This window comes from Erigeron canadensis, chromosome 2, assembly GCF_010389155.1.
Source record: "Erigeron canadensis isolate Cc75 chromosome 2, C_canadensis_v1, whole genome shotgun sequence".
In the NCBI taxonomy this organism is placed as follows: Eukaryota; Viridiplantae; Streptophyta; class Magnoliopsida; order Asterales; family Asteraceae; genus Erigeron; species Erigeron canadensis.
Genome location: NC_057762.1, coordinates 7,290,003 through 7,303,650, shown reverse-complemented (window position 1 = coordinate 7,303,650; position 13,648 = coordinate 7,290,003). Strand labels below are relative to the sequence as shown.

At 30.6% G+C, this 13,648-nt stretch overlaps 1 protein-coding gene and 1 long non-coding RNA gene across 4 annotated transcripts; both read right to left on the bottom strand.

Annotated features, from left to right (window-relative positions):
• Window positions 1-2,581: 2,581 nt before the first annotated feature.
• Window positions 2,582-5,342, bottom strand: LOC122589386. 3 transcript variants are annotated; one of them, XM_043761679.1, is made up of 2 exons: window positions 5,047-5,342; window positions 2,582-3,976 (listed from the first exon to the last, which is right to left on the bottom strand). In XM_043761679.1, the coding sequence occupies exons 1-2, from the start codon at window positions 5,110-5,112 to the stop codon at window positions 2,888-2,890; spliced, it is 1,155 nt and encodes a 384-aa protein (XP_043617614.1). In that variant the 5' UTR covers window positions 5,113-5,342; the 3' UTR covers window positions 2,582-2,887. The 3 variants fall into 3 exon arrangements, with proteins under 3 accessions (XP_043617614.1, XP_043617616.1, XP_043617615.1); XM_043761681.1 differs by lacking the exon at window positions 5,047-5,342 and adding an exon at window positions 4,065-4,252; XM_043761680.1 differs by lacking the exon at window positions 5,047-5,342 and adding an exon at window positions 4,113-4,252.
• Window positions 5,343-10,637: 5,295 nt separating this feature from the next.
• Window positions 10,638-12,593, bottom strand: LOC122589961. Its single transcript, XR_006322376.1, has 2 exons — window positions 12,503-12,593; window positions 10,638-10,939 (listed from the first exon to the last, which is right to left on the bottom strand). It is a non-coding gene; the product is annotated as an uncharacterized LOC122589961 (long non-coding RNA).
• Window positions 12,594-13,648: the final 1,055 nt, after the last annotated feature.

Here is a 13,648-nt window from a genome sequence, read left to right as displayed (position 1 = left end):
GAAAATTTGAAAATCGGGTTGTAGGGTACGGGGCGATTACAATCTGACATCTAACCATGCTTGTTGTGTTGTTGGTTGTTAACTTATTTCATAAATGTATAAATTATGGTGTTGATAAAAATGAATTAAAAGAAGAAGTTGAATTTGTTGAAATATTATTTTTGATTATTTTGTTGTGGTTTAAAAAGATATTTTAATATATACTATAAGACAGTTGAACTAATGATTTATTAACCAATCAAATCGTTTAGTTTCATCAAATTGACTTTCACTTATTTCATCATTAGATTAACTATAAATTAAAAATACAAATAATCATTATCCAAATCTATTATTATATTTGTATTTATATTAACTTGTAGAAAAGTCTTATTAATTTATATTTTTTTTGTTTTTCATCAATAATTTATAGTTTTTAGCCCTGAATACTTAATATGTTTATGGGTTTTAGGTAAAATAAAACAAGTATTAAAGTGAAAACAAATAAAACAATAGGTTTCTCTTCACTGAAGATCACCGTGCATCATGAAAATCATCGTGAATCAATTGCTTTGTGAATTTTTGTGCATCAATTTAACCACGATCTAAAGATTAAAATCTTGTCTTATTTGTTTTACATTAATACTTGTTTACAATACCCAACCCCTATGTTTATATTTTAAATCTTAATTATATTTCATAATGATATCACATTATGAGTACAACTGGTTTCAAAAAAATTTATAATAGAAAAATTATTATAGCATGTGCCTTGTGGGATATACTCAGTTAATAATGACACTGTGATTATTGTATTACAACTTGCAAAATGTAACACTTCAGACCGTATATCTTCAAATCTTATATGAATTAAATGTATTAAGATCTAATATTAATAATATCGTAGGCTCCGTATCTAGCGTTGGACACAAGTCTAAAATGTATATCTATATAATTATTACAACAGTAAGAATCCGAACAATTCTAGAGCATCTAAAAACTCAAATGTATTTTATAAAATTGCCACGTAGGATTTTTTTATGTCGCATTTCCTAATTTTTTCTCACAATATTTATCTTATTATTTAATAAAAATCACATTAGTCTCCTAATATATCTTATTATTTATATTTATATTTATATATACTAATGAAATAATAAATAAAAAGTATTATACAATATCAAAATAATAATAATAATACCCAATCGGCAATTCTAATGTGCATATCTTCCATCAAAATAACAATCTACGAAATATCTAAAAAACAAATAAAATATCAAAATAATAATACCAAATATGTAGCTAACAATTATAAATTCAAGTGTGGCAAACAATACTAAACAAACATAAATCACTTTACTTTGAATTTTGTGGGTTTTTGAAGAAGAGAAACAAAAGAAAAACTTTTCAGTATTTTTATATTATCAATAGGTAGTATAAACTCCATTCAAAAGTAATTTTTATTTACCTTAAAATAGTTATGATATTCAATGTTTATGTGATTAATAATGTTGTTTAATGTTTATGATTGTTTATTTTTTCTATTGTTTGGAAGTTAATTATTAGGATTCTTAGATAACTAACTTTGCATTCACGTAGAATTTTGGTAATGATTTAAACACAAGCTTTTTGACAATTGGAGCAAATGAGTTTAAATTTTCTATATAATCCACAATATTCTTTATCTAATTTTTTTTATAGGTTGTGATTACAATTATTTAAAATCGAATATAATGTTTAAAGCAAATACTCAGCCACAAAATACTGTCAACCTTGCTTAATCTAATCTTCACTATCCAGGTAAGAAAGCAACACCATTAGATTTTTGAACTAATCTTCATTATCCAGGTAAGAAAGCAACACCATTAGATTTCTATATATGTTCAATTAATTCTTTTGGTATTTAAATATTAATCATTATATATATAAATTTAAAAAATTAATTTAATATCCGCACATCGTGCATATTATATATAAATATAAAGTTGTGATGAAAATAGATAAACTGATATACATATATAGTAACGCACATGTTCTTATGTTTGTGTTATAGCCATTGGCTAAATTTATGAAATTCAATTCTTTTTAATCGAACGATAACAATTTGAAAGAAAAGAAAAACAAAACTCGTTACCGGGTGATAAAAGTTACCGAGCCATGATCACCGAGCTTACACCAACCCCATAACCATCTCACTGAGGAAGGCTCGATGATCATCAAGGACCAAGAGCCCATGACTGAAAGGTCTTATTTCTCATTGAATGGGATTAATTTCATTCTCACAATTTTTTTTTAAACAACATTCTAATCTACTCCTAGATATAAATTACACATAAACCAAAAACTCTCGAAAAATCCCTTTTAGTCTACCTCACAAATATAAAAAGTGAGACTTAAATCCAGATAGATACCCAACGGTCAAAAACCTTACTAATAGGCCACCAACCCATAGGCAAATTAAAAACACTCACCGTCTTCTGTAAGAGGCCTCTTACCATTATTTTGATAAATAGACTACAATAATCATTCATTAACAAAATATCATCAGTATTCAGTAGTGAACTTTGAATGGTAGGGCGGAATGGATGTTGCACAAATATAATTACCCATAATAACCTTCTGATTTATGCAACAATTTGGTAATACATAATGAAAATGGAGGTATAGAATATATATTACAACGAGGGCTAAGCAAAACCTGACCATAAACATATACCAAAATCAAAGTTAAAGGTAATATTGGTTGTGCATAAACACAAGAAAAAAAAATCAAGTTGTTTATGCATTGTTCAACTGTAAGGTAAATATCAAAATATGCATTGCCCTGCTTCCTATTCAAGACGCCTCCTGTTTGTCGCATGTACTACACTTGCTGCATTGACTACAGCACAATCTTTTCAACCGACATTTAACCAGCTTCCCGTAAGCAATTCCCAGGCAAGAGATACTTGTACTTGTCGGCATTATGCAACAGATAAGAAGGCAAATGAACTGCAGAATACGAATGAGGGATCGGACCCATATTACCTATTATCTCCCTAAAAGTGAACTCTTCAGGAAGCATATCGTACAAGTCATCCCCATTGCATATATAACTTTGAATCCTTTTTGGGTCAAGAAAATGAAGGAACCGGATTCTATCCGAGTGGCTATAGGCTTTCATTTTAAACACGAAGTCACTTAGTTTTCTAAAACAGAAACTACAATGCCACCCAGAATCAGCAAAGAGATAATCCGTCTGTCGATAATGTACATATCTAGTTTTTCCTTTTTCATACCTGTGAACTGAAGCCCTCCAACTTTTATGCGCAATATTGAACTCAAATGAATATAAAAAGTTCCTCAGATGAAGATGCATAATTGGCGGCGACCCATCACACCATCTCAAAAGATCAATAGTATGTGCACTCGGGATTTCATCAACATCAGACATTATTAGCAAATCACCATCTTCGATACCTGCAATTCTTAAGAGCCGATCAACTGCCACTCGTTGATATGCCTCTTCATAAAACGGGTTTTTCCCTTTTCTAGATCCTCCCGGAATGGTGGCATAAGTCAACCGAGGCTTCACAAAGTCAAACTTGTCTTGATTTATAGCAAAGAAATGGGGTTTTGGTATGCTTGTGAAAGTTGAATTGGATTCAAGAAGAACGAATTGAGTGATGTAAGGGTAGAGTTCTTTCCATCTAATAGTAAGCATATCCACTTCATTGTTAAATAAGACTGCATCAAAGACCCTCCGAGGATATTCTCGTACTTTCCAACCATGAAGGCTGCAGAGAGTAGACATCGAGACATTTTCATGATAGTAGTGAGGTATTTGAATGAAAGGTGGAGGGGGAGATTGCCACAAGGGTCTTAGAAAATAGGTTACTTTTTGTCCATGGAAAAAAACACCCAAGAAACCAACTGGGATAATCACAAATAATAGTAAAACTGTTCGTAAATCCAGACTTTGCATCATGCATCGGATTCTTGACATCCTGCTTACCTCCTAAACAACATAAAAATAAATCCCAAAGTTAATGAAAATCAGCCTAAATAAACCATTAAGCGTAATCAGATTAAAAAAATGATCAAACATTAGAGCAGTTCTTGCTTACGACACTGGCTTTCTAATGTGAAGTTACCATAATTCAAAACTAAAGAGCCAGATGCACTATGGCTCTTCAGCTGGATTGACATGTGTGCACCAAGGCTTCTCAGTTCAAGTTTTTGTGGTGATAAATACACTTTAAGAGTCGGGTAAATATTGAGTATGGTTATGAACTAATAACTTTATGAATATAGAGCCTGTAAATAACAAGAATTGGAAAAACATGAATACTTAAACTTGCAATAAGCACTTAAAAAATGCTACCGTACGCCCACAAGTTTATGCATACCACAGTACCACACCAGCAAGTATAACATGACTATGATACCAATTGTTTTAATACAGGGGAATAGAAGTTAAACAAATCAGAATTGAAAAGAACGAGCATTCTTCAACTTGCAAAGATCACATTCAAAAGTTTTTGTATACAAAATTTAGCATTTTTATATCAAAATGAATCGAACACATGGGCCTAATTCTATATTGTTCATAAGTAAATGGATGGATTAACTTAATACTTCATTCCAATGAATATGTTCACAAAATATATTTTATTAATCACATACTACAGAAAGTTAGGCCATGAGCCAATATAAACCCGTTTATATACAATTGAAAGTTAAAGACTTTTTCTTTCTCTGTGTCATGTACCAACAAACCCCAAAAAATATATAAAATCCTTTCAGTTTAATCATAAAATACAACTATCTAATAGTACTTTAAAATTATCCAACTAATATTAATTAATTAAATAAATAATACCCACAAAAATTAAAGCAAACATTGACTAATTAAGTGAACTTCAAATGCTTCTAGTTCTTAGGGCCAATTCATAAAATAAAAATATATATAATTATATATATATATAAACAGAAACATACCTATCAAATCATCCAATCTAATTATAAAAAAAAAAGAAGAAACAAACCTTAAAAAACACAAAATTGAATTTTTAAGGAAAAACATACCTGACCACAAACATCATCACAGATATCATCTCTTTTTTTGTAAGTTGAATAAACGTTAGCCATCATTAAACCCCCAAAAAAATTATTAAAAAACACCTTAATTTATACAATGTTCTTCCATTATCACTTGTTTAATATCATCAGATATAAATAAAAATGTGGTGGTGTATAGATACAGATTCTATCTATATCTATATATATACACACATGCAACAGAGTTGTGTAGATATATACACACTCTCAGTTTATTTTTGTTTTTCTCTGTATAATAATATACGGTGTAATAAATGAATAAAATTAGAGAGAAATTGAAAAGACCCTTTTTTAACTGCTCAATACATAAATTTCCCTCATAAATAAATAAAACTGAAACAAAGAAAAAAAAGGTTTTTTTTTTTTTTTAAATTTTAAGTAGTAATGTTTTTCTGCAAAAGAGAATTCTATTTTCTCTTCTAAAATGAGGGGTGGGTTTTTGTTTCACATTATAAAATGCCACGTGTTAGTCTTAGGTATAACCCATTAGTAAACCAGATTTAATGCACACACACAAAAATATCATTTTCTTTTTTTCCATAAAGATAACGACTTTTAAATAATATGCACGTCTCTCTTTCAAAAATATACTTCCCATTTAACAAAAATAATCGGTTATTTTATTTGAATAGAACTATATATATACATTTAACGAAAACTTCTTACTAAACCCTTCTTAAAATTTGAGATTAATAAAGTACCAATTTGTATCCAAAGTTCAAATTCTCATCTAACGAGTAAAACCAAAATAACTCAATCAAGTCATCTATTATTTTATTAAAAAAATATTAGAATTTTAATGTAGCCTTAAAGAATGTATTTAACGTGCTTTAAAAAACTTGTATTTACAGTTAAATTTTATGTTAAATGTATAACTATTTAATGCATCTTATATGTATTTTTTAAGGTTTTTTTATAACAAAACCCAAAAAGTTATAATGAGTAACTTTTATTTATTTTCTATAAATATAAGTATACTCATTACAAAATGGGGAAATGTGATACATACCTGCTTTTGTTTATGAATAAAGAGGACATTAAATTTTATGACGTGGGGTTAACGGTTTTTGGAAGTTTAATAATTTTTATAAGAATGATTTTTGGTTTAAAGAAAAGGTGAACGTTTTATTGCAAGTGTTATGGTCTGAGCAACGGTTTTTATATATAGTCGGATGACTAATTAGAATTTGAGTTAAAGTGTGATATTACTAATAAACTGCCCATTTGCATTTCGATAATAAGTAAATACAGAAGAAAGTTAAAAAATAGGGAATGTTAAAATTTTAAAACTTTGCCTCTTTAATAGTTTCGAATCTATATTGTCTTGTATAATATGCGATTGAAAATATATAATTTATATAATGTTACTGTATATTAAAAAAAAAAGATTAATTTCCTGGAATGAAAAAAATTTGGACGAATGTCTATAGTAAGAAATAACTAAAGTTGTATGTATTGTATGTAAACAACTCGAAATAATGTTTATTGTATGTAAGAATTTCGTTTCAACCAATTAAAATCTGACAAGTGCCACCGGTATATGGTTGGCACGTATGTTTTCTTACATATAATAAAAAAAATTTCGAGTTGCTTAAATACAATACACATAACTTTAGTTTTTTTCCTACTATAAACATTCGGTCAAAGATAGTTACATTCCTAAAAACTAATAAAAAAAAAAATACATTAACACGTACAATATATACTACATGTTGGGAAAAAGTTCGCAGGCAAAGCCCGAAGACAGCTATCCCAATAGGCTAGCGAACGGAACGAGGAAAGGGCCCGACAATCGTACCACGATATATGATTATGATAAATTTCTTTATTGATTATATAAGTCATCATAAAAAATAAGTTAATATATTTATTAAAATGGTCCAAAATGTCATTAATTTTAACAAAGTCTTATGGGATAACTTGGATGATATTAACATTGTTTTGGTTGGATGATGTTGCTCTCATAAACCATTAAAATCATGGAGGGCTTTTTGACATATGTAGAAATTGATTTAAGTGAGTTTGTGAGAATAACATTATCCAACAAAGATGATGTTAACATCAAAAATTATTTTCCCAAGTCTTATTATTTATTCACTTTTATAGTATTCTCACTTTTTAAGTTTATTCCATTTTTGACATCATGTTGATTTGTATACAAAAAGTGAAAACCAAATAAAAGCGTAACACTCATTCGCTGTCACAGTAATCATCGAGTTGGTTGGACTAATACTTGGATTAGAATGACTTAAATCAGTGCGTTAAATATTTATCCAAACTTAAAAGGTCAAATACATGTTGTTGTGGGTTTGAAGATTATAAAGTATAATCTATAAAGAATTGTGAAAGGCGCACGTTAAATATATATTTTGAAATTTAAAAATAAAAAGATTTTAGAAAATCATATTAAACTTTCTATTTAAATGAATTACACGAATAAAGTCTTCCAGTGAAGCAGGTTTAAGTACTGTAGAGGGGACATGGTTTTATTCAATTAAATGTAGTGCCTTCGGACAGTTTAGTTGGAGGTTTTTCCTCTTAGTATTGGAGGTGAGAGGTTCTCTAGCTCGGACCCGGTTAAAACAACATATGTTAGACCATTTATTGTGAATAATACACACCTTTCATAAAAAAAAAGAACGGACTAAGTATAAAATTCTTAACATGAAGGCTTAGAATGAGGTTGATTCAAACTTAAACTATTATGATATTATCTTAATCCAATGATTCTAATTAAATGTTGAAATTTATTTAATTATTTTAACTGAATGTGGTTCATAATGTGCATTTGTGGTGAAATAGTATTTCCTAATAAAAAGTCACACCAACGGCGGCTAAGTAGTGCGAAGTACCCGACGTGCCTGGGCACATAATTGGGACTAGGTCGAGGGTAATGAGACGTCATGTGGCGTTTTAATGACGCACTTTGTACTTTCTTTGGAGCGGCTCTTTCTTTTTCGGTAAGTTCGACTCGAGCCACTGGCTTCCCGACTCAAAGTGGCTGGACTTCATTTGAATTCAAGATATGAATGCACTTATGCACATTAATAACTACTCTATGATGGTGAGTTACGGACTTACGGTGAGCCACAATGATGAGTATTTACTCCCACAAGTATCTAGCAATATCTAGTTAATTGACCAGCTTCATTTTCCCCTCCATTAACTGAGAGAGGTCTGGTCTTTCTGATGACATACAAACAAAATCGTCTGGGTAAATCAGTCCAAAGTTTTCTAATATTATTATTTTTATTTTCTTTTTAGTTTTGTTGTTTAAGGCATACCTTTGCATACTAATTTAATTCTGACAATACACACTTCTTTGGTTGTATCACGTGAGACAAATATGTTGACTTGGGTGGCTTGAACTATATTTCAAGGGGCATTTTTTTTATTATAAATCCTCAGCCAATCAATTATTTTGTTTTAATTTTTTCTTCTTCCGCTGTCTTAAATGATAGTGGGCTTAGTGGCACTGGGGCCTGCTGATGTTGGGCTAACGGTGCTGCCAGCTCATACTGCTTCTCGATTTGCCTCATTCGACTCCCGAATCACCTTCTTGTGTCTTGTAACTTCATAGGCCTTCATATTGATTCACTTGATGTCATTTACCCTCACTCGCATATTCTGTGAACCTGTGTAAATATCGAATCCATTAAGTATCAATAGTTCCGGAATATTAACTCATTTTAGACATTGAAATGTGACCTTTCGATAGGGGTTCTTATCACAAAATGAACGCTCATCCGGGGCAAAGTAATGATTAAATAAACGTGTCGCGACTTCCACATGGTTTCTGGGTACGGTTCTTCTTGGTGCTCTTGGTATGTTTGCCATTGTTAAGCTCTCAGCTTCTTCATCTTCAAGAAAAGCAACAAAAGTGTTTAACGTATCGGGATCTATTATATATTTACGAATGTATGAAACTGAATCTTCGTCAGAACTCGACATATTTAGTGAAATGTACAAAGTGTGTGTTGTTTTGTATCAATTTTTTTTAGTGAGATGAAGTGAATGAGATGAGTGTTAGAATATATGAACATAAACATACAAGATCACGAATAAGCGCAACGGAAGTAATCGAAACATATATGCAATCACATTAATTAACAAAGAGAGAATTGAGACGTGTACCTTATATGCAAAGATCCAATTGAGATAACAATAATAAGATTATTATTAATGCTTAGGGTTTAAAGCAAAACCCCTCCACGATCGCACATTAGACACCCCGAATAATGTATGCTAGTACCTCGATCACGAACCTAAACAACCCTTTGTTTAAAACCCTTAAACTAAAGTCGAAAACCGAAAACCCTTTTGGGGAGGGGTTTCGGCCGAACCAAGAGAAGAGGGAGAGAGGAGAATTGTTTGTGAATTGAATGAATGAAAAACCTAGGAATTAACCCTTGTATTTATAGGGTAATTTTAGGTTAAACATTACTTAGAAACTAAGCAACATCAAGGCTATGGAAAGCCTTGATGAGCCGTCCCCCATACATGGACTTAGGTCCAAGCCCACTTTCTAATTTTCACATTTTAATCTTCCTTTTTAATCAATTAAATATAATTAATCCTTTAACTATGTTTAATTAATTATTTCGTGATCAAACTAATTAATATATTACTTTAATATATCAATTGTTATTATCGAGTTACCGTGTCATTTCGTGTGACCCCGTAGGCTTAAATTATTCCCGGACATGCGACTTATAATAATATGATCATATGCCAACAGCTCCCACTTGAGCATGTTATTATAAACGCAATAACATTGGTTGGCGTCTAGCAACATTCCAATGCTCCTGGAAATATTTAAGAATAGATTCTTAATTTGCCAAGTTGAAATGATTTAGTCTTTAATATCCCTTTGTTCAGATACCCTTGTTAATTATGAATATGGATCAATGTCATTTCATAATTTAACAATTATGTTTCTCATTTCTACAATTAATCAAGATTTACCCTACTTTGTGGTGTCGAAATATCGATATCCATGTATGGTCTCGTGGATATAAATACTCATATATGCATATAAATGATTTACAAAAATGATAAAAAAATATATTTATTGTATTGTAAGTCGGAAAAATGATCTGTACGGCATACTTTACCTAAGCTTAGGTACTGCCACATTAAAAAAAGTTACAAATTAAACATTTGAATTTGATAAACATACATCCACCTTGAATTTTACATAAACCCCCATGCTTTATCTTATTAGGTACTGCATGATTTACCTAATTTTTCCCATTGTTTAAATGTTATACAAATTATTACTACAAATATTTTTATAACTTGTTTGGGAAAAAAAAAAAAACTATACAAACTCCTCAACACAAAAATACATCATAAAAGAAAAATAAAATAACGTATATGAAGCCGCCGAGATTTTTGAACTTTCAAATGCAGTGTAGTACTTTTACTACTCACAAATTCTTAATGTTTATATATGTGGAGCTAGTTAATAAGCGGAACCCGCGCGTTGCAGCGACGACCCCTTACAACACAAAATGTTGCAGCGGAGTCCCATAGATCGAAAAGCAATAAAACAAAGATGAATGTTAACAAAGACTATTATCAATAAGTTTATGACAATTTATAACACATGTGGTAAACGCCCTCTCCACATTAGCTAAAAGTGATTTAAGTATACATGTAACTTGGATTTTTAAACCTCAAAAAACAGTACAAATTTAAGCTATAATATTTACCCGACGTTGATTTTACAACTTCAGTCCAAAAACCAGATAGAAAATGCAGAGAATGCAGCCCGACTTACGTGATGCATATTTGAAGAGGAAATTCCCCCTAGCATATCTTTGGACTTTCAATATATTTCCATCTTGAGGATAATAATCTGCACCAAAAGAAAATAAATTCTAAACTAATGTTTCCATATAAAGCAGCAAGCTTTAGGGTCTATAAGCTATTACAATGGGTTGTCCTAATCAGGAAAACAAAGATGAATATTTTTTGTGTTTGCCGCCTAAAGGATTTGAGCATGTGCCTTTACCACGACATATAACATCCACAACATCATCTTGACCACAAACATTAATATTGAATGGTTCATGAAGTCCCACCATAGTAAGAGGCTAAGAGACGCCTTCTCCACAAGTTTTTCATAAAAACAACATCATGTTTCTATGGCTAAAAAAATGATGTAGTTGTCTCAACTCCCAAACATGCATTGTTAAAGGATGAAGCATAAAAGATTGCAAAAAAAGAAAAAACCAAAGCTTATTACAAAACTATAATAACCGACTACAGAATTAGCTAAAAGCAAAATTTATATAAACTATAATAACCATAGATCTTGTGAATTTATATAAAACTCTCATGACGTAAGGGGACTTATTTCTATCTTCTCAAAAAAATATCTCGGGTACTTATTCTAATCTGCCATTACATTGTCAATATTTGATTACTATGTTCATCTTTAACATCAAATTATATATTTTTCATTAAAACTTCAAAACTCTGGAAATATATGTTCCAAGTCAAACAAAGAGAACCCACTCTCATAGTCGGTTTTGATGAGATCGACAACAATTTATTACCTGTTCTAACTAAGCCTTGTTTTGACCCTCAACCCAACTCAGCCTACCCACTTAGTTAATTACCTCTGGGTGCAATAACAACCGTAGATGTAGCTTTAGACGTAGTAAAAAAAGAGTCTACTTCATCATTTGTCCTTTTAAATTCATATCACATAACATATTACCGAGAAAATATAGATTAGAGCTTATCACACAGTTACATAAAAAACAGGATCAACTCATTACAAACCATGATTAAAAGGACGCATTAGACAACTTTCAACCCATGTGACCTATTTTCACTATTACGTTTCATTATAGAATAGCAAACTAATGATTTGTAGATCTAACTATTAAGCGTCATATTCCATTCCTTTATCATCCTATTTAACAAACCAAACAGGCAGGAAAAGACCAAGAAGCTCAACTGTTTATAGGTTAGAAAATCAAAACCCAAAGAACAAACTTGCAAGCTCGATAATTATTTTACAATGTCCACCAAGAAATTTTTCATGTTCATAAAATTAAACACAATATCTTAGTATACAGTTTACTGTGCAATGAAAATAATAGATAATAAAGCACATGCATAACATTAGTAAACTATCCATATTTTCGTTTAAATATCCATTCTTTGTTCATGTACATTAATTCCACCCTTTCAATTCTGTAATTAATCTAATGAGTGATACCATGGATTATTTGATACCATCATCTTGAATTCTAAAAATATTTTTAAGTAAACAATGATTAAAAAAGAAAAACAAACCGAAAACATCCGATTGTCATGACAATGCTTATAAATAGATATAAATATTATACCAATCATGAGTTGATGGTGGCGGTGGTGATTTAGTCATGAATAAAGAAGACTCCTATACCTCAAATATGTGCAGATTTAGTCATTCAAAGATGGAGACGAAATGACAACATGGAAGTGGCTGTGAGCCTGTGATTAAGTAGTATAGATAATTTGACATTTCAAAGACAGAATTTCTTATTTTAAGAAAGGGCCTTTTATGTTATTAGGTAGTATAAATAATTTTAATAAAAACAATTATCATATATTAATTTATACTTAAACAATTTTAAAATATTTTTTCTTAAACTATAATTTGTTTTGACAAAATATGTACCACTTTTTATTGGGGTGATGAAAACTTGTAAAACTATTAACTTTTACTAATACACATTATTAAGAGAAAATACGTATTTGTTTGTGCATTAGGTTAACGTCACGTTTCGGATATTTTTTGCATATTATCACATTTACTACCACTCCTCACGGTGAGTTTTCATAGCCCCATTTTGCTTATTTATTTTTGGGTGAAATGCATGCTCTTTACTTTTACGATGAATGCAAGTACTTTTAAAACCTTATACATAGATTGTACTAAGTTGCACTGTTCACTTAAGGCCTCACTATCATGAAACGATTAGTTATGGACTTAAACGTAGATATATTGAATAGTACTATTTGGGATTGACACTCCCCATCTGGGTTGGTAGCTCCAACTTGACCTGCATGGTCGAACGGATGTTATATATTTGGAAAACTTGAGTACTCTGAACAAGTACTTACTTGAGGCATACTACTCTTGAGTTCGTTTCGTGAGCTTAGTTCAATGTATATGTATTTTCCTTTAGCATTGTATTTAGACAATGGCTACGAAAATCCTTGTGGTTCATAATACTTATTTTTACATAAATACCTATGAAACTCACCAACTTTATGTTGACACTCTTTAGCATGTATTTGAGGTAATTAGACGATTTGCTATGACTTGGAAAGCTTTCTATTGCATGCACTATGGGAAGCTTGCCCCATATCTCAGACCTTAGGAATTGACTTATCAATATGCTAAAGTCTCTATCTCTATTATATTGTTTAATAATAATATGATGTTTTCAATAACGAATTTCGTTTCAAGTATTGTATTATCAACTCTGTCAAAACAATGATATTTCTAAATGTACTTCAAAAACGACATGTTTTGTGGCCGTTCACTATATCTTGTGTTGTGATC